At 47.0% G+C, this 21,958-nt stretch overlaps 1 protein-coding gene across 8 annotated transcripts in view; it reads right to left on the minus strand.

Moving 5' to 3' along the window:
* The window catches only part of ZNF385A (zinc finger protein 385A), a 483,068-nt gene that overhangs the window by 32,169 nt on the left and 428,941 nt on the right, over nt 1–21,958 (minus strand). For 7 of the 8 annotated variants that reach the window (XM_078688401.1, XM_078688394.1, XM_078688451.1 and 4 more), the window contains 3 exons: nt 13,605–13,946; nt 5,167–5,345; nt 3,972–4,067 (listed from right to left, as the gene is read on the minus strand). In XM_078688401.1, coding sequence (XP_078544527.1) covers nt 3,972–4,067; nt 5,167–5,345; nt 13,605–13,946 — 617 coding nt within the window. The remainder of the gene's footprint in view (nt 1–3,971; nt 4,068–5,166; nt 5,346–13,604; nt 13,947–21,958) is intronic. The other variant, XM_078688410.1, reaches the window with a different exon arrangement.

The raw sequence follows: 21,958 nt of genomic DNA on the forward strand, positions 1-21,958 counted from the left end.
ACGACTCTAGAGATACACTCTTGATTAGGGGAGAGCAAAGTTGTCATGTTCTATGGTTGTCAGAAACTAAATCCCTTCTTGTCTATCCAGGGAGGTTCAACTCCTCCTTGCCTATTCGAGAAAGTTTCTAGTGAACTCTGAGCTAGCTGGCAAAACCCAAAACTTTAAGTCTAATATCGACAGTAGTAGACCTAGTTAACGTCTGGTCTAGGCCTATACTATTGAAGGTATTATTCCAATGCGCAGAGCCTATTGGGATAATAGGAACTACACTACAAACTGTTGGGTTTAGAATTCTTCAAGTTGATCTTCTTAAAGTAACCACACATTAACCTTGTCTGCCGGAACCAGTCCCACATATTTGCACTTATTTCATCACAGAACCTGTTCTGGGGCAGAGAATATGTGATACCCGAGCCACAATCTTTGGTTCCTTATGAAGGCTGTATAACAGAGTGCTTGTGTAACGGGAACCCACGGTTCCAATGATGTTTACCAGTACAGGCACACCTCTGATCACTGATGCCAACAGTCGCCCACTTCTGGTGCCACATGGTTATTGAGACCAACGTTCAGAATAAACCCCCCCTTCCCAGGAACTACCTTTCTGCTCTAAAAAACATACCTGGTATTGTAGAACATCCTACTGCACTTACTAAAGGGAAGGTTGTGTTGTACTTATATTTATATAGTGCTTCGTAGCCTAGATGAGGTACAAAAGAGGGTGGGGAGCCAGCCACTACAATGGTGTCCAATGGATGAAAGAATAAATGTCTGTCTTGGGACCGACAGGGTTAGTGTATGAAATTAAGCATGACTTGTGTTACGGTCTTATCACATTTTTGTGTTTGCAGTTGTGTGTGAATTTAAAGCAAAAAGGAGAAAGGGGTAGGATGCTTATGCAATAAATGCTGGCTCATGGATGAATAAGAAGGAGTCAATTCACAAAGGAAAATGTACACAAGTAAATCTGCTTGTGTAAATTTAGTTTTACACTCTAGAGTCAATTCACAATTTTTGGATCTTCACCATTTCCAAGAGTAATTGTGCTCCAATGTGTAGACTTACATGAATCCACCCCCTGAAAACAGGGGATGGGGCCAAATTTCTTCAAGAGTAAGGTTGCTGCGCATAGCTTTTCACATGTAGGTGGAGATTTCTGTCACTATTTTCGTCAGTGGGAGTGCGTTGCAGTAGTTTGAGCGGCTTTGGGATGTACCAAACTGACTTCAAGGCAGAGCTGGGCTCGAATACATTAACTACTGTTTTGTCATTTTTAGGGCAGCAGTAACTTTAGAAGTGTAGCTTGTGAACAGCAATGGTCTTACACTTCTTTGGGTGGGTGGGTGGGTGATTATTTTAGCATGTCCCTCCATAAATTCTTCCACACCCCTCCCTAAAACTTCACAAGTAGATATTATCCATTTACCCGCCACTTTCCCAGACCCTCCCACACATTTACTAATAAGTAGTAAACTTACATGTGCAGAGATTACCCCACAGAAAATATAGGAGAGATGGAGAATTCCACACGTAGATTTGTGAAGTGCATTTTGCTGTAAGTAACACTACTGTAGAACTATTTTACGCAGCACAAAATACAGTTTGGAAAATCCAGCACAAATTGTGCGAGTACATTGTGGCCTATGTGAATGGTGTTTTGGTGTCTTGCATGTATGGCAGAAACTGCTCTAACCATGCCCCTGCAAGTGTGCATATGCAGGGTGTTACAGAAAATGAAAGAAGGGCTGTTCTCATGTAAGCAGATACCAAATAGCTTACGCGAGAACTATGCTTTACAATTTATCTGACAATTACTCTAGTGACTCGGTAGGTGCCTAGGGTCGAGGATGCTCTCTTTGACTGAACACTTTAAATTAAGCGTAGTGTGCCCTGGTGCATACCTACCAATGGTAAATTGAGGATTCCATAGTAATGGGCATTATGCATCCAGCCATGATATATGCTCCTTGTATTCTCCTAGGAATGGCAGAGAACAACCTATAGGAAAGGACATTATACGCCCAGCATTGATAGATGGTCTGATTGGGGCTTTGTGGATTGAATTGAGGAGCATGCATTGTAGGCCTGATACAATAATGGCCTTGAAGAGCTCACCCACATGTGGTACAGATGGACTCATAGTAATGGGCATTGCATGTATGAATGTGGTATTTATATAGCACGGACCAAGCCTGAAAGACAGTGGACGCCTGTACAGGCTCCAGGGCAAAGACACATTCAGCATGTCAATGGAGTGGTGGCAGGGCTCTGAGAGAGGAAATGACAGGAACTGTATCATGATGTAGTGTCCCTTTTCAAAGGATGTCTCTTCAGCTTTTTCCTAAATTGGAGCACAGTTGGGGCGGTCGTGATGGATACAGTGATGCTGGTCTACATTACCGGTGCATAGATGGAGAAGGCCGGTTGCCTTGTTTTCCCTCTTTTGCACTTCTTGGGAAACATCATTTACCACGAAGGCATTACCACTAATAACGTTTACCACGTGACACTTACCACGCAAACGTCTTTACAACGAGGGTGCCTTCCACGACGTCTTTACCACGGGCTGGGGGGAGACGTGGTATTCCTTCAAGTCGTTCTGCGTGGGCTTGGGGGGGCAGGGGGGGGCGTGGGCTTGGGGGGCAGGGGGGGGGGCTCGGAGGGGGGCTGGGGGGGTCTCCCCCCCAAAAAACAAACATAGGAGCGGATTACTTAAATTAAAAAAACGAACTTCAGTACCACCGAAGAAAAAGGAAAGTGCCTCTCCCAAAGACGTGCAGTGTACGTGAAAATAGCAGTCCTTTTTTAGTTTTGGTAGACGTGTTTTGACGCTTGTTTCGATGGTGAATTGAAGTACGGGCTGCTGGTGAAAGACAGGAAGGTGTCAGGTAAGAAATTAATCTTTATCGTTTGTGCTTAAAGGACGTTAAAATGCGTGGTATAATCCTTCGTTGCAAATTCCAGCGTGGTAAAACCACTTGCGAACTAAAATTCGCGTGGTAATGCCATGCGTGGAACTTGTAATCGTGGTAATATCATATATTCGCACTTCTTCCCATCCCGTCTGATGGTGTTCTGGCTGCAGGGGTGCAGAGAGCCATTGGAAATGGCATTGCAGAACCACTCATGGTATGTATTACAAGGCTACCCCAGGAGTGGCAGATTAGCACTCCTATGGATGAGCGGGGGGGGGGGGCAGCGGCACAGGCCGAGGAAGCAGGCCTGCAAGTGCTGATGGGGGACTGGGTATTCCAAGCAATGCAGTAAATCACTGACTGTGGCCTGAAGAAGGGAATGTGGACATCAGCGGCTAGTGCCAAGACATGTTAATTTTAAATGTCAGAGGGGTCTTAAGAAACACAATGATGCTCCCACAGGGCTCATGTTCTATCGGATGTGGCCCAGCGTACTGACAGTGGCTGATTAGCTGCTTTGTAAGGGCTCGTTAAAGATTCTCAGTCAAAAAGAACGTATTCCCGGAAGACAGGAAATAACATAGTTGAAAAAAACATACAAGTAGCACCTTACAGGTGATGGAGAAGCTAGGGAATCTTCAAAGTGTTACAGTATGCCTACCCAGTCAGCTAACAGTTTGTTTGCAGCAAGAGACACGCGACCTTGGGGAACAAGATGAAGTGATGCCACGCATTACTATTGTCCAGTCAAATGCCTCACTCTTTTGCCATTTCACTCTTTTCCTTCACTTCCAACAATGTGTACTTGTCTAGTACATCAAGAGTGACAGAATTAAGGCTGGTATCACTTCACACCGTGGGGCCACTTCCAAGTCCTCCTCTGAGGTAGAAAAAAAAGCAAGGTACAGTACCAGAATGCATGAAATAGATTAGCAGCTAATTAGCAATAAACACGGTCTGCTCCAGTGTGACATTTTCGAGGCTCAACTGGGAGATTAATAGTCTTTATAAGCATTGTCTAGGTGGAGAAAACTAGTCCTGGATAAAACTTACCGCTAGTTCTGCAATAGTGCGTGGTTTCTTGTGTCGGCTTAACAGCGGATTTGGCTTCCCTGCCACACCGTCCCTGTGACGCCTGCTGGAAATGTGCTACAATGAAAGATGGTAGGTATGAATGACAGGCTTCAAATAACCACCCTAACAAGTCATACGGTCCCAATGTGTTAACTATTGTAAAGTTCCTCCTGGTTACACCCAGACAACTGTTTCAGAGGAGTACTAAGATGTGAAAAGGAAGAAAGACACAAACGAAGGGAGGGGTGACATCTCGCCCTTAAGGGAAAAGAGACAAGTAGATTGAGAGCTGAGAAGAAAGTATGGGAGGTGAGTCATAATTTCAGAAGAGAAGGAACCAGGGTCTGGAGAGTTGGGGGGAGCAAAAGCCCTTTCATCCAAGGTACAGAGCAATACTGGCTCATTGGGATGGGTGTGAAACATCATTTTGCCCAGAATCGAGGAACTAAGGAGAGAGTGGCTTACACCAGGAAGGGGGGACGTCAAGACTTACTCAAGTGGACACAGCATCTCATTCCAAGGAGAACGGGAGACATACTCAAACGGAGAGAGGGAGAAATGTTTATGCCAAACCAATAGAAACAAATCTATACCAGAGGAAAGAAGAGATGTGAATCCAACAGAGTAAGAAGTAACATTAGCCGAGCTAAGCAAACACTTAATTTAACTAAGAATTGGCGTCACAAATAAAGAAAGGAGAGTAGAACTCAGCAGGTCAACGAGGAAGAGGATCCCATCCTAAAGAAGGCAGAGAGTAGCCCTAGTCAATAACCCTCCCGGTATGCGACGTTTACGACGCAACCATTACAATGCCGTTCCATTACGATGCGGTCATAACAACGAAAGTTGTTACAACGAATTGCGCTGGGGGGCGCTCAAGGATAGTAAATCATTTAATTTACTATCCCAACACCTTCCCTACTATTCACGGGGACTGGTGTTGGAATAGTAAATTAAAAAATTTTAATTTGCGCCCCCCCCAACGCAAGTGGTTGTAACGACTTGCGTTGTTACAACCGCGTTGTAATGGAACGCGTTGTAAAAGTGTGCGTGGTAATGAAGTACATCCATAAAGAGGTGAACACCTTCAGATGGATGCAGGAAGTGAGGGTTCTAGATAGAGAGTAGATGGCAGTCACTCCCTGGAGTGACCTCACATGAGATGTCATCTTACCTGTTTGAGCTGGACTTCAGAGTTCACCTTCACATTGCAGATCTCACAGTGGAACGTCCTCTCCTGGGTGCTTGGGTCCTGGCTCCCTTGCTCCCCGTTGACAGTCAGCCCTAGTCGTGGATAAGCCTTGATCGGGCCCAGGCCGCTTCGTGCCTCCAGGATTGTTTTGTGTTTTGTGCCTGTGGTCAAAAAGCACACACAAAAGCATTATGGCACGAGGCTTCCTTCAACCATTCACAGCCAGCCAGGATGAGGACTTCAAAAGACTTTGGGCACATTTTACCAAAAACATTTTCATCTGCCCAGTCATCTGGTGTAGGTGTGAAATATTTAGTCTAACAATTCATAAAAATGATCAAACTTTAAATCTAAACTACCTGGAAAAGAAATCCAAAGGGCCATTTTTAGTGATCATATTCACAAAAGGTGATATACCATGAACTTAGTCTTCATCATCATTATACATTCTTACCTTACTATCCCAACTATTCATCCTCAGTTGAAATGTGACTGTATTCTTTGTTGGCAAGAACCTAATGGGCAGATGTACAAAAGGTACAGAGCAATACTGCCTCATTGGGATGAGTGTGAAGCAACGTTTTTGCAGTCGCAAAGGGCCTGATTTGTAGATTCAGACCATTTGTGACTGCAAAAAAGCATTTTACAATGTACAAAAGACAATTTGCGATTCAGTAACTTGCTACCGAATTGCAATTTGCATTTGCTACCAAATACTCATTTGATAATTGGAAGGGACGTCCTTTCCAAATACCAAATCAGAATGGAATGTGTTAGTGTTTTACAACCAAACTACTTTACCACAAGTTTAAAATTGGTGGTAACCCATTTCTAAAGGGGTCCCTTGGAGCTCTTTCCTCTTTGAGAATTATAAAAAATATTTTTTAGAGCAAACACTGGTCCCATGGACCACTGCCTAAACGTAAAAGAGGAAACTGCAAAGTTTCATTATTTCTTTTAAAATCCATCCATTTTCCATTATGAAAAATGTGCTACATTGGGAAAAAAATAGAATGCTTTATTAAAAAGCGATAACAGACATGGTGATCAGCAGGTTGTGATGGCTGCAATTCTATTAATATGCATGAGGTAGGTCTATTAATGACCAACTAGGAATCGCTAATGAAACTCAAAAGAGTTTATTTCTAATGTCTGGACATCTGGCCCTTGACTACTAAAACACAAGTTCCTCATCAGCAGAAAAAAGTAAAGTGTGACCAAGTGGGAGTGGAAGTTGCCTACAGGTGACTCTTCATACGTAGAATTCCTGAAAATCCAGTTGTGGTAGGCGAAACCACAAAATTGTTATTTTGTGTTTTAGGCATATTTTTAAGTAAAATTATGCTAATTACGTGAAATTCACTAGAATCTGGTGTGACTTTTCACTGCAAGGGTATATATACACCACGATGTACAATTGTCACTTGAAATAACAGTGAGAGACTAGTTGGAGGAGAAAGCAGCCTTGAGACAGGGAACACAGTTTCTGCAAAACGTTTTATGCCTGAACCAGTCTCATGAGGCAAAAAATCAAGCAAAACTGCATAACAGTCTTGGGGGACAAACGTCATGTGAAATACTTACATATAATGCATAAAACAGGAACTATGCAATATTACAACTGAGTAAGGAAAAAGTAACTTGCCCCTTAAATGGAGCAGAGCTGGAGATGCTACTGATTTAAATATCGTATGCAAAGAGGCAAGACGATTTTTCCCTTTAATGTCTTAAGTGTGCTGTCTCGACAGAGTGTGTCTTAGAAGCTTGAAATATATTTATTGTTTTTTTACTGACTGATTCATTTATTGACTCATTCTCATTCATAGTTTCAACTTTACCAGCTCTGCAAAGCAAAAGGGATTCTAATAAGTTTTCAATTTTGTGGCAATATTTTTAGAGGACATCTAACTACTGTGTGCAATAAATTAACAATGCAGCATACAGCTTTGGTTCTCTGGTTAGTTTATGGGTTCCCAATGCTCCAACTATTTCCAAAGAGAGCAAACTAATAATGGAGGGTGATATATGGAATACTAATCACACATCAGTTAGAACCTATAACACTGAAAACAGAAATCAGTCTGTCAGTTCTGCTTAGAAGCACTCCCAAGCAGTTCATTCTTGGCAAACTGCTGTTGTGAATCTCCTAAATTGGTTGGTTGGGAAGTGGGGGAGGGGCACCAGGTTGTATCACCTTATGCCCAAAGGAATAATGCATGTCGCCAACCTTTTGGAGACTGGTGGACAATTGTGTTTTTCTTGTCTGCAACGAGTTAGGCTCATCCAGATCAGACAACCCCTCCAAGCCAGGTATGAACCTATGCAGCTTCCATACTCGTAGCTGTCTCCCAGGCGCCCTTAGCAACGCCCCACGTGACCGGCACGTAGCTCCGCCCTACGCGGAAGCCCATCTTCCGTATTTCAGTCCCCGAGCTCTCGATCTCACTGTAGCAGGGCGGCGGACGGAAGTAGGTTATCGGCCTTATACCTCGCATCAAAACTGTAAGTCTAAACCTTGTAAGACCTGCCCACAGAACTTCAACGGGCACCGCTATTCAACCGAGCTCGGTAACGTGTTTTCCAGACACGGCTCAGTGCTCTTTTGCCGGTCTCCCTAAAAATGCTATTCATGAAACAATTTACCGACCTTTTGTTTCAGAATACGTTTCATAGTGAGGATAACCTTCCCTGCCCTATGATGTCTATCAATACCCCATTGAGAGTAAGCCTCGTAGTTTAATACTTTTTGTATGTCCTACATGTATTAATGTGAGTGAGTCTGTTTTATGTTGAGTATGTAAAGTATGGCAGCACATGCACTATCTATAAGATATGACCTCGCCCTCACGATTTTGAATGCGAGATATTATCACGCCACTTAAAATGATGAGAAGCACGTGAGTTGTTTAGATATATAGTTACCACGCAGCACGTACAATTATAAAGCTTGCAAGTTGTGGTTAATATCTACCGCCTATCCACGGCCATGCACATCCACATCCTTTCACTGAGAAAAGGCACAATCAGCAACTCTTTGCGCCCTGACTTTTGCGACGCCAAGCAAAAAAAAATTCCTATTGGGAGTGACAGCATGCAGGCACGACTTTGAGGCACTGCACAACGTAACAGGCATGTAGAAGTTTAAATTTTGACATTTGTCTTCACCTTCTTTTACAGGTATTTTGATCTTTTTGGGCTTACCCAGTGTGGTACAAGCTGACACCACAGGCACACTTTTGCCCTGTTTGTGGTCCCAGAGAGTAGGACCGGGTGCGTCTTTTAGGGGACGCAGACCATCCACTCTCCTGGGTTTTGGTCCTGAAGAAAACCTGGTTAATTTATACCTTCACGGTTGAAACATGTAGACCAGACACACATAGAGATACATGGGCTCATAATTACCCTCACTTTATCTCGCCATTGTTTTTAACATTGTCCAGTTGCTTGCAAATAAAGTTTTATTTTTCCCAAGTTAAACCAGGACAATTTTTAACACACTTATTATTTTTTCACGCACCTTCACTCACAACCTGCTCCACTGTAAACAGGTGTTGTAGCACACCCTGATGACGCTAGGTCATTAGGGTGGACCCCGATGATGAAGCATGTCACCACTAGGTGGTGAGTGAGGGGTTTTTTAACAAAAGGAGAACTTCTCACTTTTGTACAACCACACACCCCATTAGGAATCTGCGATTCCACGCTGGTGGTACTCCTTTTCTTGTTTCTATCGATATACCCAGGGGTACAGGAGTACTCCCCGTTCACGTATGTGAACAGAAATCCTTGCTCTCCCTACTGTTTTTTCTTATCATGTTATTTCCCATAGGGAGTGTTGGTAAGTTATAGAGAAAATAATAGCGGGATGGAATTACACTAAATTTGCCAGAAAGTTAGCACTTTATTCAGAACTTGTGCATTTCATTATTTGGTGTAAATCTGTTCAGCCATGTTTCTAGAAATTTGCACTTTACGAGGTGTTTGGGTGGTCATGAAGGGTTTAAAAATAGGTATACCTGTATTTTTTACCCGCTGAAGTCCCACGGGACTGTGAATCTTAAAAAAAATAAGTGATCTGATGGGCCAAGGAAGCTTTTATTCCCCATTAGTCAATTCGGTCCCGCTAGCGGAGCAACCAGATTGGTGGTCGGAATATGGAAATAAATGTGACTACCATTAAAGGACACTGGGGAAACCCAAGCAAGGTGGAGATAAGAGGTAGAAGCAATAGATGAGCTGGGATGGGGAAACAACATGGAGTGCAAGGGTGAGGATTTAATCGGGCAAGCAGTACACAAGGGAGACTAAAACACTTGAACTAGAATGGATTGCTGAAGGAAAAAGAAAAAAATAGCTCCCTAGATGTAAGCAGTGGATGTACAAAAAGCATCCCATCGAAACAATGGTAAAGAAGCTGTGAGCCCTTGGAGGGACAACTACAAGAGGACGGAAAGAAACCCATTGAATAAGAAATGAGCAAATTAAACTGACAAGAAGGCCATGCAATCGCAAGCAGTGGGCTGACCCAAGGGCGCCACTATAAGTACTGGTTTTGTCAAAAATTGGTCCTCGACAACAAACAGATAACAGCTGTGCGTAGGTGAGACAAAGACTGCGCTAGTTCTGAGGAGTTCCCCGCACCTGCGTGCTGCTCACCAGGTGCGCGCGACCGAGAATGGGCTTACTAGGAGAGTGACGTAAGCCTAAGAAGCAAGTCTGGACTGAAACAACTTACAATACCATTACTCGTAATAATACACTCGCCCACGTCGGCTCTCACCCGCTGATGGAAGATAAAGTGCTGCTTTTCTCATGCATGCCGAGTGCTAATATTCCTGCGCTCGTCTCGCCCCTCTAGGGGTGGAAGGAGGCTGCGATATTTTACATACATTAAAAAAAATCCGAGATGAAGGTTGGGTGGGAGAATGATCCCCGGAGGGGATGTAACGCACGTGCTCATTTCCAGCTGGCGGCCGCAACCAATGTGATTTCATCTGCAGGCCCGGGCACGCCGCCACCAGCTGTTCAGCCTCCACGCCCAGGCCGTCAGGCCAGGGAGCACCGCCCGCAACCCACTCAGCACGCACTTGACTGACGCGTGCTCGCTAGGGCTCCTGTCATGTGACGGGAGGCCGAGCATGTCCAACTGTGGGCTGATCTAGTGCAAGCGTCCCTCGCACACATGAACAGCTGCCGCACTGGAAGCGACACCATGCGTTTCCCTCTGAGAGAACGGATACAGTGCTGACAGACGCAATCCCTGCTTCCTTTTTGTGTACAACAGGGACAACAGCAGCACCAGTTCAAACTTTCCTTCCACACAAACTGCAGGGCTCGAGTCGGGGTACCACGCGGGTGGACGGCATCCCCCCACTTATTTTACTGGGAGTTCGATAACTATAAACTGCAACTGAGTGCAAGCCACCTTTCCACTTCCTGTTGTGACGTCAACGTCCCCCCACTTTTTTTTAGGACTTGTGCCCTGAAGCAGGCACAGCACAGACAGCCAGCTTCAAATCCACTCAAAACAAAGATTGCTCAGCAGTTTCAGTGGTACTCGTCACACTGTGCGTCTGCAGTTCTGCGTGGCAAAGAGGCATGAATAGCTCCCCTTGTCATAGTAACACACGGTTCTCTGTTGCTGTCACTAGTTAAAAAGACCCTCCTCCCGCCTGTTTTCTGCAAATATTTTTAACGGCCTGGGCTAGAAATCCCAAGACGGTTTTAAAACCGTATATTTGGAAAATGTTTCTAACAGATGCTTTATAAAAGGCGCTGGGAATTCCAGCTGCACTCAGTTAGACTGACATAACGGATAACGTGCGACAGTGTACTTGTTTTAACCAGGCAGGGGAAGGTTTCGGGCTCAGTGCCAGATTGAACCCTGTGAAATTTCGGGTCTCCCCCTCGCAATTTTTCTACTAATACCAAATGCACTGGATTTTTTTTAACGAACTGACAGCTGCCAGAAGATAAGCTTTTAAGAGACAACCTGTTAAGTGAATCTGGAGCGGTATTACCAGGGCACACGTCCCTTAAAAAAAAAGTGGGGGGACTGACCAAGTAAGACAATATGCAAATGACTTCATGACGTCACGGCATAGCACTATAAAAGAAATACAATAGTGCTATTTAAATTATTTGTGTAAATACTGGGACAGACGAACCCATCTGACAGTCTTACAGTGTCTGGATTTATATACAGGGACAGAACAAAGGCAAAAGCATGCCTCTCTTAAGTACCTGTGAAGGGAATGCAAGCTGTGTGCCTTTGTTTCCCTCTGTGGCATTTACATTTAAATGTAAGGTTCCAGTCGGCCCCCAGTCAGCATATACAAACAAAAGGAGGCCGTATGGCCCCATAACTTCAGCCTAGCTGGAGGTGAAAAAAGGCTCCCTTGCTGCCTGCACATTGCTGCTGGGAATGGAAAGCGGGAAACGTGCAGGTGCTGCTGAACGTGTCCTGGTTTCTGAAAATTACACCGGGACAAGTTCAGCATATTTCTGTGGGGCCCAACTTCTTGGCAGGGGGGGCGGCATACTCCCCGTGAAAAAAGTGGGGGACGCCGTGTACCTGCGTGTACCCCCGGCTCGAGCTCTGGATATTACATCAAGTGCCCTGAGGGCGTAAAGGCAGTTGTACCCACTTTGCGTGCCCCTCGGGGTACTTTGGTATTACAGAAGTGGCTGCAGACGCTTGTGCAGCTCCTTCTGAAATACCGATTTCACTAGCACACATACCGCACCAGCGCTATCTTCAAGGTGGCGTTTCCTCATTTGCATGGGGGTGTGCCCCATGCAAATGAGGGAATCCCTTTGCCTCCGCGTCTGCACCCTATAACAAACACGGGTGCCGGGGTCAAGGAAGCTGTCAGGAGGCGCACTGATAGTGCGCCCCCGGAGAGTAGCCCTCTGGAGGGGTGAAAGGGGATCCCATGGACTCCGAGACATCCCCTTGCAGGAGGCTGCTTTAACTGATTGCACTAGCCTGCAAGGGGATCTCTAATACCCTTGAAAAGTGCAGGCAGGTTACCTCCTGCACTGTGAAAACACTGAGTGGCTTTAAAGCAGTCACTCCGTTTTTCACATGAATGTACTGCCCTTGGGGCAGCGTAAGTTTGCGTCTGCCCTGGAGGCATCGCTTTCTATATAATAGGGTGCGCCTTCCCTGTTTGTGCCTGGCACGCCTGTGTTAAGATGTGGCAGGGCACAAACAGGGAAAGTGCGCCCTATACATAATAGGGCCCCAGATGTCTATGGTTTATGTACTTTAAGTTGTTAATGGGTGAATTACATTAATACAGTATTTTCTCTATTCACTTAAAGCTTTTGTTTCTTTAAGTTGACTCATTTTTTTATCTTTTGGAAACAATATTTAAGAAAGCTTGATTGTCATTTTATTTCACTATCAAATCAATGTTATTTTGATCAGTTGTTGCGGGGGCCCTAAAAGAAGTGGGGCCTATAGACCGGTGTTTGCTTTGCCTATTTAATAAGCCGGAACTGCTCAGGCTGTGTGTTCAACCTGAAAAATGTCCCTATGTTTGCGAACACCAATCAAAAATAAAAATAAAGTAAATCTGTGCAGGGCCAGTATTCCAGACTCCAGGCATTTGCCCACACACCTACCTAAAAACATATCACCAGTGATATCTGCGAGCTTCAATCAGACTCGCACAGGGTAGTTGGACGGCTGAAAGAGCCTCTGCCTCGCCAATGTTGTGGGAGGGGGGCATCAACATCCTACAGTCCACATGGTGTAGGTCTAAAATACTGAGTCTTAACCCCTTCCATGCTCATGACGAGCTCAGCTCGTCATGCAGCACAGTGCTCGTGTGCTTATGACGAGCTGAGCTCGTCATGACCACACCCTTTTTATTGCTGTCCAGCACAGCAGGGGAAACTCTCAAGCAGCGATGAGGTTAAATATTATACTACAAAAATATCGTAGCCAGAATTGACTAAAATAAATGTCTAATTTTGAAGTCCAAATACATATGCCATGACGATATACACATCTTCAAGTTACACTGATGAGTAATTAAGAATATGAAATCTATACTTACCTGCATAAAATTCTGGTAGTCAGTCAGTTTCTGGATACAATATTTTTGCGAGAGGATATTTTTGTGCTTGATATTCTGACAATCAGCTGGTCACGTTACCCACACTCACTAGAGCCAGGTGGGTGATCTGTAGACACCAGCCCTTCCCCCACATAACTCTCTGTTGGGAAGAGCTTCTACTCCAAACGGCAGTAGAAAGCCTTGGGACTTGCAAAGGCTGTCCAATAGAACAGTTGTGCAGTATAACATTGCTACAATCCTGCTTAATCCATGCCATAAGAGACTGTATTCAACAGGTTGACTAACCTCCTCTGACAGAGGGGACTGTAGTGCTCTTGAGAGGGAATGACCTACCTTTATTGTGAGCTTCCAGCTGCGACAAGGAGTTCACTGCCACTTTGCAGAGCGAGCAGTAGAGTAGCTTCTTGGCCTTGTCTTCCTCTGGCTCGGGGGTACCGCCTGGCTTCTCGGTGGTCCCATTGGTGCTGGGAAGCGGGGTGATGGAAGACTCCATCTCTTCAATGTCACACTGGGCTACCTCCGTCGGTGAATCAGCGACCTGCTCTGAGAGGGGGGCTTGAAAGGTGGATGGGGCAGTCACCAGTGTAGGTGGGCCCGGCAGCTGTATGGGGGAATCGGGCAGGGAGGGAGGTGCTGAGGGTGTCAATGCCAAGGCCAGACCACTTTGTTGCTCTGCTGCAAGATGAATGAGAAGAGAAATTTGGGTTAAGAGCAGGAATAAATGATTAAAAGTCAGGATTTCCTACAACAAGAAAGGAATTACACTTTAGTATGATTTGACATTTATTGTTTTATGAATCTGATACCTATTTCCCTCACCAGCCCCAAATATGCCTCGTTTTCGAACGTCTGAGGGTAATTAACAGCTTGTGTAGTGATTTGGTGACACATTCATTAAGTGATACATTTCATATAAACAGTGGTACACTGCATGGCAGGTGCGTACAGTGTAGGTCCAGATCCATGCCAGGTGGTTTTCACGATAACCACAGAATACGTAACTGACTTAAATTTTGATTCGGTGTATGTGGCGATAATGTGGCCTGGGTTCCTTGCTCCTGTACCTACTTTGAGCACTCTTGTTGCAGAGGAACACACTGCAGAGAACTGAAAACACTATTTAACTGTCATTTTTCATGTATGACACTTTGTAATGGAATTGTGGAGTTTGAGGCATGGATCCGTAAAAGAATTAACAGTAAGTTCTCGCAATTGCCCTCTGGCTGCCCTCTGACACGGGCATCTAACATACAACCTGTGTGGTCTGCTGTTCATGTCCTTTCAGTTTTGGAACCGCACATAGAAAAAGCACCATCAAGGCAGTGGCATGCATAAGGTCTAATACCCAGAGGGTGTTGAAGATAGGTGCTTTGGCAGAGGCCTTTGCATAACAGTAAAGGAGTGTTATGAGCCCGAGAAAAAAATCATGGTGGCAGATAAACTAATCGGAAAATGGCACCAAATCTTTGTTTTCGATGCCATAGGAATTGTCTTATAAGGCCCATTGAACAAGACGCCAACAAGATGAAATCTTTCACATTTTATAGGTCTATGTTGACAGCATATATGACAAACACATCTTTTGCTTACCAAATACTTAGAGGTGACTGTTTGCCCACCCCTGACAACGAGTGGCTTGTGTGGCCAGCCTCCTTCGGGCATCAGCTTATGAGTTAGTCAATTACATCGTATCGCGAGCCTTGGGGAGTACTACTCTCTAACCTGATGCTACTGGATGTTAGGTGTATCCTTCCAACTCCACTGTGTTGCATTGAACTGCAGGAGGACTAGTTTACAGCGCTCTGTACACTCCTGCTAGCTCTTTCCAGTTTGATTCGCTCTACGGGTCTCCCAGTTGTCGCCCCTCCCAGTTTCCCCTGTGTGCTCCTTATTCCTTTGGCGGCCAACCTCACTCATTACGCGTGTGCTCCTTACCCCTTATAGGCCCCTTTACGACGACATGACACAATTATGTTTTTTTGGCGTAAGGTATGGCAGCAGTGCATAAACGACGTACCACAGAGTGCAGTCTGCTGGCCCTTAGTCTACACATTTCCGTGAGCCAAGAAACTAAAAATATATTTACCAAGAACAAAATAAATGAGGTGACATATGAAGATGAAAAGGAGGGCACACCTGTGAGACCCACGCAATTCTGGTGCGAGGACTCGTGTCAAAGGAGCCTTGAAGCAGTGTAAGTGGGTATTCCCCACTCACTCACAGTCTTCACCCTTTCTGCACACCTGAGAGCCAGAATATATTTAAGGTAACATCATTTCACAGCTTTTCGAAATCTCAAAATTGAGTCACTTGCGCTAAAAGAGAGGTGGCACAGCAAGTACTGCGTGGAAAACAGTCACCAGCTGGATGAGGTATGTGTCACCGGAAGGAAGGCGCGAGGCAACATCTGCCGAACAAGGACACCAATAAAAACACATGACTACATCACTGACACCCTGAAGGATCTGTCCTGGCTGCCCCTCTAGACTGCACTCCCAAAGCCTGCCGCATCACTTAAAGCTCAAAACAAATCTGTGCGCTAGCATAACTGGCTGTCTGACTACCTTAAGTGGCCTACGCTGCAGGAGGCCAAGTCCTCGCCAGCCTCAAAACCAAGAAATAGAAAAATATAACCATGAGCCCAGCCTTCTCTTATGAAACGAAGAACTTGAAAAAATCCCCCCACACATCAAGCTTCCACTAGCAGTCCTGTGGTTCAAAGAGCAAAATACCAAAATATTCGAGGAGAAACACACTTACCATCGAGAAAGGCCCTGCCAGCTCCTCAGGCCATTGGTCCAGCCTCGGCCGCCCTTAATATGTTAAAGGATCTCATATACATTTTATCTCCTCTACCGATATACCTCCTATGCCCCATTACCATATACATGTGTGCACTAAGGCAACACTCATCCACACATACACACCAGTATTACAGTAGGGCAAGTTCCACCCAGGAGAAAACATTCATAGTATTTGGGGTAATGTGTTTGCGAGCCATGGTGCTGCCTGGAGAGGGCATGTGTGAAGGAAGCTTGCATGCTACTTGCGTGTAGTGCCTTTCCTGCTCGGGAAGCTTGCATGCTGCTTGCGTGTAGTGCCTTTCCTGCTCCGTGTTTGAGAGCCATGATGCTGCCTGGAGAGGGCATGTGTGAAGGAAGCTTGCATGCTGCTTGCGTGTAGTGCCTTTCCTGCTCCGTGTTTGAGAGCCATGGTGCTGCCTGGAGAGGGTATGTGTGAAGGAAGCTTGCCTGCTGCTTACATGTAGTGCCTTTCCTTCTCGGGAAGCTTGCATGCTGCTTGCGGGTAGTGCCTTTCCTGCTCCGGGTTTGAGAGCCGTGGTGCTGCCTGGAGTGGGTATGTGTGTAGGAAGCTTGCATGCTGCTTGCGTGTAGTGCCTTTCCTGCTCCGTGTTTGAGAGCCGTGGTGCTGCCTGGAGTGGGCATGTGTGTAGGAAGCTTGCATGCTGCTTGCGTGTAGTGCCTTTCCTGCTCGGTGTTTGAGAGCCGTGGTGCTGCCTGGAGTGGGTATGTGTGTAGGAAGCTTGCATGCTGCTTGCGTGTAGTGCCTTTCCTGCTCGGTGTTTGAGAGCCGTGGTGCTGCCTGGAGTGGGTATGTGTGTAGGAAGCTTGCATGCTGCTTGCGTGTAGTGCCTTTCCTGCTCCGTGTTTGAGAGCCGTGGTGCTGCCTGGAGTGGGCATGTGTGTAGGAAGCTTGCATGCTGCTTGCGTGTAGTGCCTTTCCTGCTCCGTGTTTGAGAGCCGTGGTGCTGCCTGGAGTGGGTATGTGTGTAGGAAGCTTGCATGCTACTTGCGTGTAGTGCCTTTCCTGCTCGGTGTTTGAGAGCCGTGGTGCTGCCTGGAGTGGGTATGTGTGAAGGAAGCTTGCATGCTACTTGCGTGTAGTGCCTTTCCTGCTCGGTGTTTGAGAGCCGTGGTGCTGCCTGGAGTGGGCATGTGTTAAGGAAGCTTGCATGCTGCTTGCGTGTAGTGCCTTTCCTGCTCCGTGTTTGAGAGCCGTGGTGCTGCCTGGAGTGGGCATGTGTTAAGGAAGCTTGCATGCTGCTTGCGTGTAGTAACTTTCCTGCTCCGTGTTTTAGAGCCGTGGTGCTGCCTGGAGTGGGTATGTGTGTAGGAAGCTTGCATGCTACTTGCGTGTAGTGCCTTTCCTGCTCGGTGTTTGAGAGCCGTGGTGCTGCCTGGAGTGGGCATGTGTTAAGGAAGCTTGCATGCTGCTAGCGTGTAGTGCCTTTCCTGCTCCGTGTTTGAGAGCCGTGGTGCTGCCTGGAGTGGGCATGTGTTAAGGAAGCTTGCATGCTGCTTGCGTGTAGTGCCTTTCCTGCTCGGTGTTTGAGAGCCGTGGTGCTGCCTGGAGTGGGCATGTGTTAAGGAAGCTTGCATGCTGCTTGCGTGTAGTGCCTTTCCTGCTCCGTGTTTGAGAGCCATGGTGCTGCCTGGAGAGGGTATGTGTGAAGGAAGCTTGCCTGCTGCTTACATGTAGTGCCTTTCCTTCTCGGGAAGCTTGCATGCTGCTTGCGGGTAGTGCCTTTCCTGCTCCGGGTTTGAGAGCCGTGGTGCTGCCTGGAGTGGGTATGTGTGTAGGAAGCTTGCATGCTGCTTGCGTGTAGTGCCTTTCCTGCTCCGTGTTTGAGAGCCGTGGTGCTGCCTGGAGTGGGCATGTGTGTAGGAAGCTTGCATGCTGCTTGCGTGTAGTGCCTTTCCTGCTCGGTGTTTGAGAGCCGTGGTGCTGCCTGGAGTGGGTATGTGTGTAGGAAGCTTGCATGCTGCTTGCGTGTAGTGCCTTTCCTGCTCGGTGTTTGAGAGCCGTGGTGCTGCCTGGAGTGGGTATGTGTGTAGGAAGCTTGCATGCTGCTTGCGTGTAGTGCCTTTCCTGCTCCGTGTTTGAGAGCCGTGGTGCTGCCTGGAGTGGGCATGTGTGTAGGAAGCTTGCATGCTGCTTGCGTGTAGTGCCTTTCCTGCTCCGTGTTTGAGAGCCGTGGTGCTGCCTGGAGTGGGTATGTGTGTAGGAAGCTTGCATGCTACTTGCGTGTAGTGCCTTTCCTGCTCGGTGTTTGAGAGCCGTGGTGCTGCCTGGAGTGGGTATGTGTGAAGGAAGCTTGCATGCTACTTGCGTGTAGTGCCTTTCCTGCTCGGTGTTTGAGAGCCGTGGTGCTGCCTGGAGTGGGCATGTGTTAAGGAAGCTTGCATGCTGCTTGCGTGTAGTGCCTTTCCTGCTCCGTGTTTGAGAGCCGTGGTGCTGCCTGGAGTGGGCATGTGTTAAGGAAGCTTGCATGCTGCTTGCGTGTAGTAACTTTCCTGCTCCGTGTTTTAGAGCCGTGGTGCTGCCTGGAGTGGGTATGTGTGTAGGAAGCTTGCATGCTACTTGCGTGTAGTGCCTTTCCTGCTCGGTGTTTGAGAGCCGTGGTGCTGCCTGGAGTGGGCATGTGTTAAGGAAGCTTGCATGCTGCTAGCGTGTAGTGCCTTTCCTGCTCCGTGTTTGAGAGCCGTGGTGCTGCCTGGAGTGGGCATGTGTTAAGGAAGCTTGCATGCTGCTTGCGTGTAGTGCCTTTCCTGCTCGGTGTTTGAGAGCCGTGGTGCTGCCTGGAGTGGGCATGTGTTAAGGAAGCTTGCATGCTGCTTGCGTGTAGTGCCTTTCCTGCTCCGTGTTTGAGAGCCGTGGTGCTGCCTGGAGTGGGTATGTGTGTAGGAAGCTTGCATGCTGCTTGCGTGTAGTGCCTTTCCTGCTCCATGTTTGAGAGCCGTGGTGCTGCCTGGAGTGGGCATGTGTTAAGGAAGCTTGCATGCTGCTTGCGTGTAGTGCCTTTCCTGCTCGGTGTTTGAGAGCCGTGGTGCTGCCTGGAGTGGGCATGTTTTAAGGAAGCTTGCATGCTGCTTGCGTGTAGTGCCTTTCCTGCTCCGTGTTTGAGAGCCGTGGTGCTGCCTGGAGTGGGTATGTGTGTAGGAAGCTTGCATGCTGCTTGCGTGTAGTGCCTCTACCGCCCTGTGTTTGAGAGCCATGGTGCTGCCTGGAGTGGGCATGTGTTAAGGAAGCTAGCATGCTGCTTGCGTGTAGTGCCTTTCCTGCTCCGTGTTTGAGAGCCGTGGTGCTGCCTGGAGTGGGTATGTGTGTAGGAAGCTTGCATGCTGCTTGCGTGTAGTGCCTCTACCGCCCTGTGTTTGAGAGCCATGGTGCTGCCTGGAGTGGGCATGTGTTAAGGAAGCTTGCATGCTGCTTGCGTGTAGTGCCTCTACCGCCCTGTGTTTGAGAGGGAAGGATGTACTCCTCTCCTCTTGTGATACGTGTTATGTGGGAAATTTATCACCTTTGCCTCTCAAAAAGAAGCCTAACAAACACACAAGTATTTTTCAAAAGCAAGCTAGCGCGTCCAGGCACGGGCCTCGGGGTGTGCCTGTGGATGAGATCAGCCTTCTACTATTGTGAAGATGTTGCTAAGAGATGGTTATTATTTAGTTCCTGCCAAGAAGTTCAAAAAATGGGCCTGTGCCAGAACTTCTCTTTCTTTCCCTCTGGCAGTCCTGCTTAAAAGCCGGGACAACACTCGGTCTCTAATAGCAACGAGATCAGCCAATGAAAGGGCCCGTCAGTCAGTACTGAGCAGGACAGCTTCAAGTTTTCCAAGTTCTGTGCCTGCTACACAAATGACTCTACCCAGCCCTGCTGGGCTTTGTGAGACACTGTTGCACTTTAAGTTACATCCTTATAGGCCAGTGCACTTTTATTACAGCAAATAACACAGTGAACATAAGCGCCTCAAACTTCGAGCCAGAAGAGGGCAAAGTGAACAAGAACTAAAGTAGCGGCCCTGGCAGAGTAAGGGCAACCACAAACTGGTGTGTGTGCATCTAGCGAACCCATTCTCATAATCCTTTTACTCACATGCACATGCCACTGTGTGAAGTCTGGAGCACATACTACGGGCATCTAGCGTGGCATTAAAACTCAACAGTAAGGAATTATAGCCATGGTCTTTCCATGGACCGGGGAAAGCCAAGCATTTAATGTCGCAAGGTCCCTCTGCTTGACTTACGTTTTGCCATTTACTCAAGTTGTGACATCCTGTATGAGAAAATGGCACTTCGTCTATGATGCAACAGAGCAGGAGGCCACCTTAGCTTGGGCCTTGTTCGGAATTCTCGAAGGAAGGTGTTCAGGGATCGCTATGGCGAGCAGGCCCCCGTCATCGGGTAGAGAGATGCCAACTCTTCACTGCCGGCTCCCACAGCTGGGACAATGGAGGAAACTGGAGAGACAGAGACGGGGAATGGGGGCTGGTCAAAGCCCCACCAGAAAGGAGCATTGGCAGTGGTACAGACAACGCCGCCCTGCTCCTGGAACCGATATAGTTCTGCCCCTCAGTACAGAACAACAGAGCTGGCTCTTGTGGATACGGTAATGGCGCTCACAGGCGGGCAAGGAAGACGTCCCTATCCTCCTGGAGCCGGGACTTACCAGACAGAAATGCGCGGCATACACCTTGGCAGTGACCTGCGTGGGACACCAAAGGACAGTCATGTTTTGGCAAACATCTTCTACATCAGGCGTAGAGGGTTTGGGCCCTCTCTTTAAGTGGGGTGAAGTAACACGGAACAAACCAAGGCCCATAACCAATTCAAACAGAGAAACCAGTTGGAAGGGGCAACTGAGGGAACCAGGACCCAATCACAAGAGCAGTCTATGGGTAGAGTGGCCCTTCCTCCACTATCTTTATGAAGTCACTCCCTCTCAGAATCTTGGAGAAGCAGAGGGCTGGACTGCTCCACCTCCTGACTGTCTCCATGCTTTACTGCAGGCCACAGAAGTCCAAACAGACTGGAGCAGACCACCAGATGGAAATAAGTCTAAGACCTACATTCCTGCCGCAGATTTCACTATTGCAAGAGGGCAAATTGGCACTTCTCTGTTAAGAATGAAAATTTGTTCTTGATAATTGAACCACAACACCTATCTATACTCCATTTCCTTATGTTGGTGATCTTTCCTGGCAAAGTACGAGACGAGGTTAGCCACAAGCAGGATGAAGACAGTTTATTGCCATCCACTCAATCACTGCTTTAAGGCCTTGGAGAAAACTGAGTCGTGTCACATTGCTGTCTCCATCCAATCTCAATACTCAATATCTTTTTCACAGCAGATAAAGTAAAGTTGGTATTTCTTAAACAAATCTGCTAATTGGGCCACACAGATATTAAATAGAGTGGGACTCAAGATGGAGCCTTGCGGGACGCCACAGTTGGTGATCTGTTTGGGAAATTGAACCATTTGGAGGCAAAATGACAGGCTGGCTTCGATCAGAAAAAAATTAATGGAACTAATATCAGTGTGCAGGCCCCAGTGCGGATGTACGTTGTTACAACGCATGCTTTTACCACGCATGCTGTTACAACGCAAGTTTTACAACGCAAGCCTTTACAACGCATTGCTTTGGGGGGTGCTGGATAGTGAATAGCTTAATTTACTATTCCAACTCCAGTCCCCGTGGATAGTAGGGAAGGTGTTGGATAGTAAATTAAAACTATTCCCTATCCTAGAGCGCCCCCCAGTGCAATGCGTTGTAATGATTTTCGTTGTAAAACCTGCGTTGTAAAAGCACTGCGTGGTAAAAATTGCGGGGTGAAGGATGTTTCCCCCCCAGTGCCCGTTGCTGCCTGTCTGTTCACCAAAATCAA

The sequence above is a fragment of the Lissotriton helveticus genome, chromosome 1_1 (genome assembly GCF_964261635.1).
Source record: "Lissotriton helveticus chromosome 1_1, aLisHel1.1, whole genome shotgun sequence".
In the NCBI taxonomy this organism is placed as follows: Eukaryota; Metazoa; Chordata; class Amphibia; order Caudata; family Salamandridae; genus Lissotriton; species Lissotriton helveticus.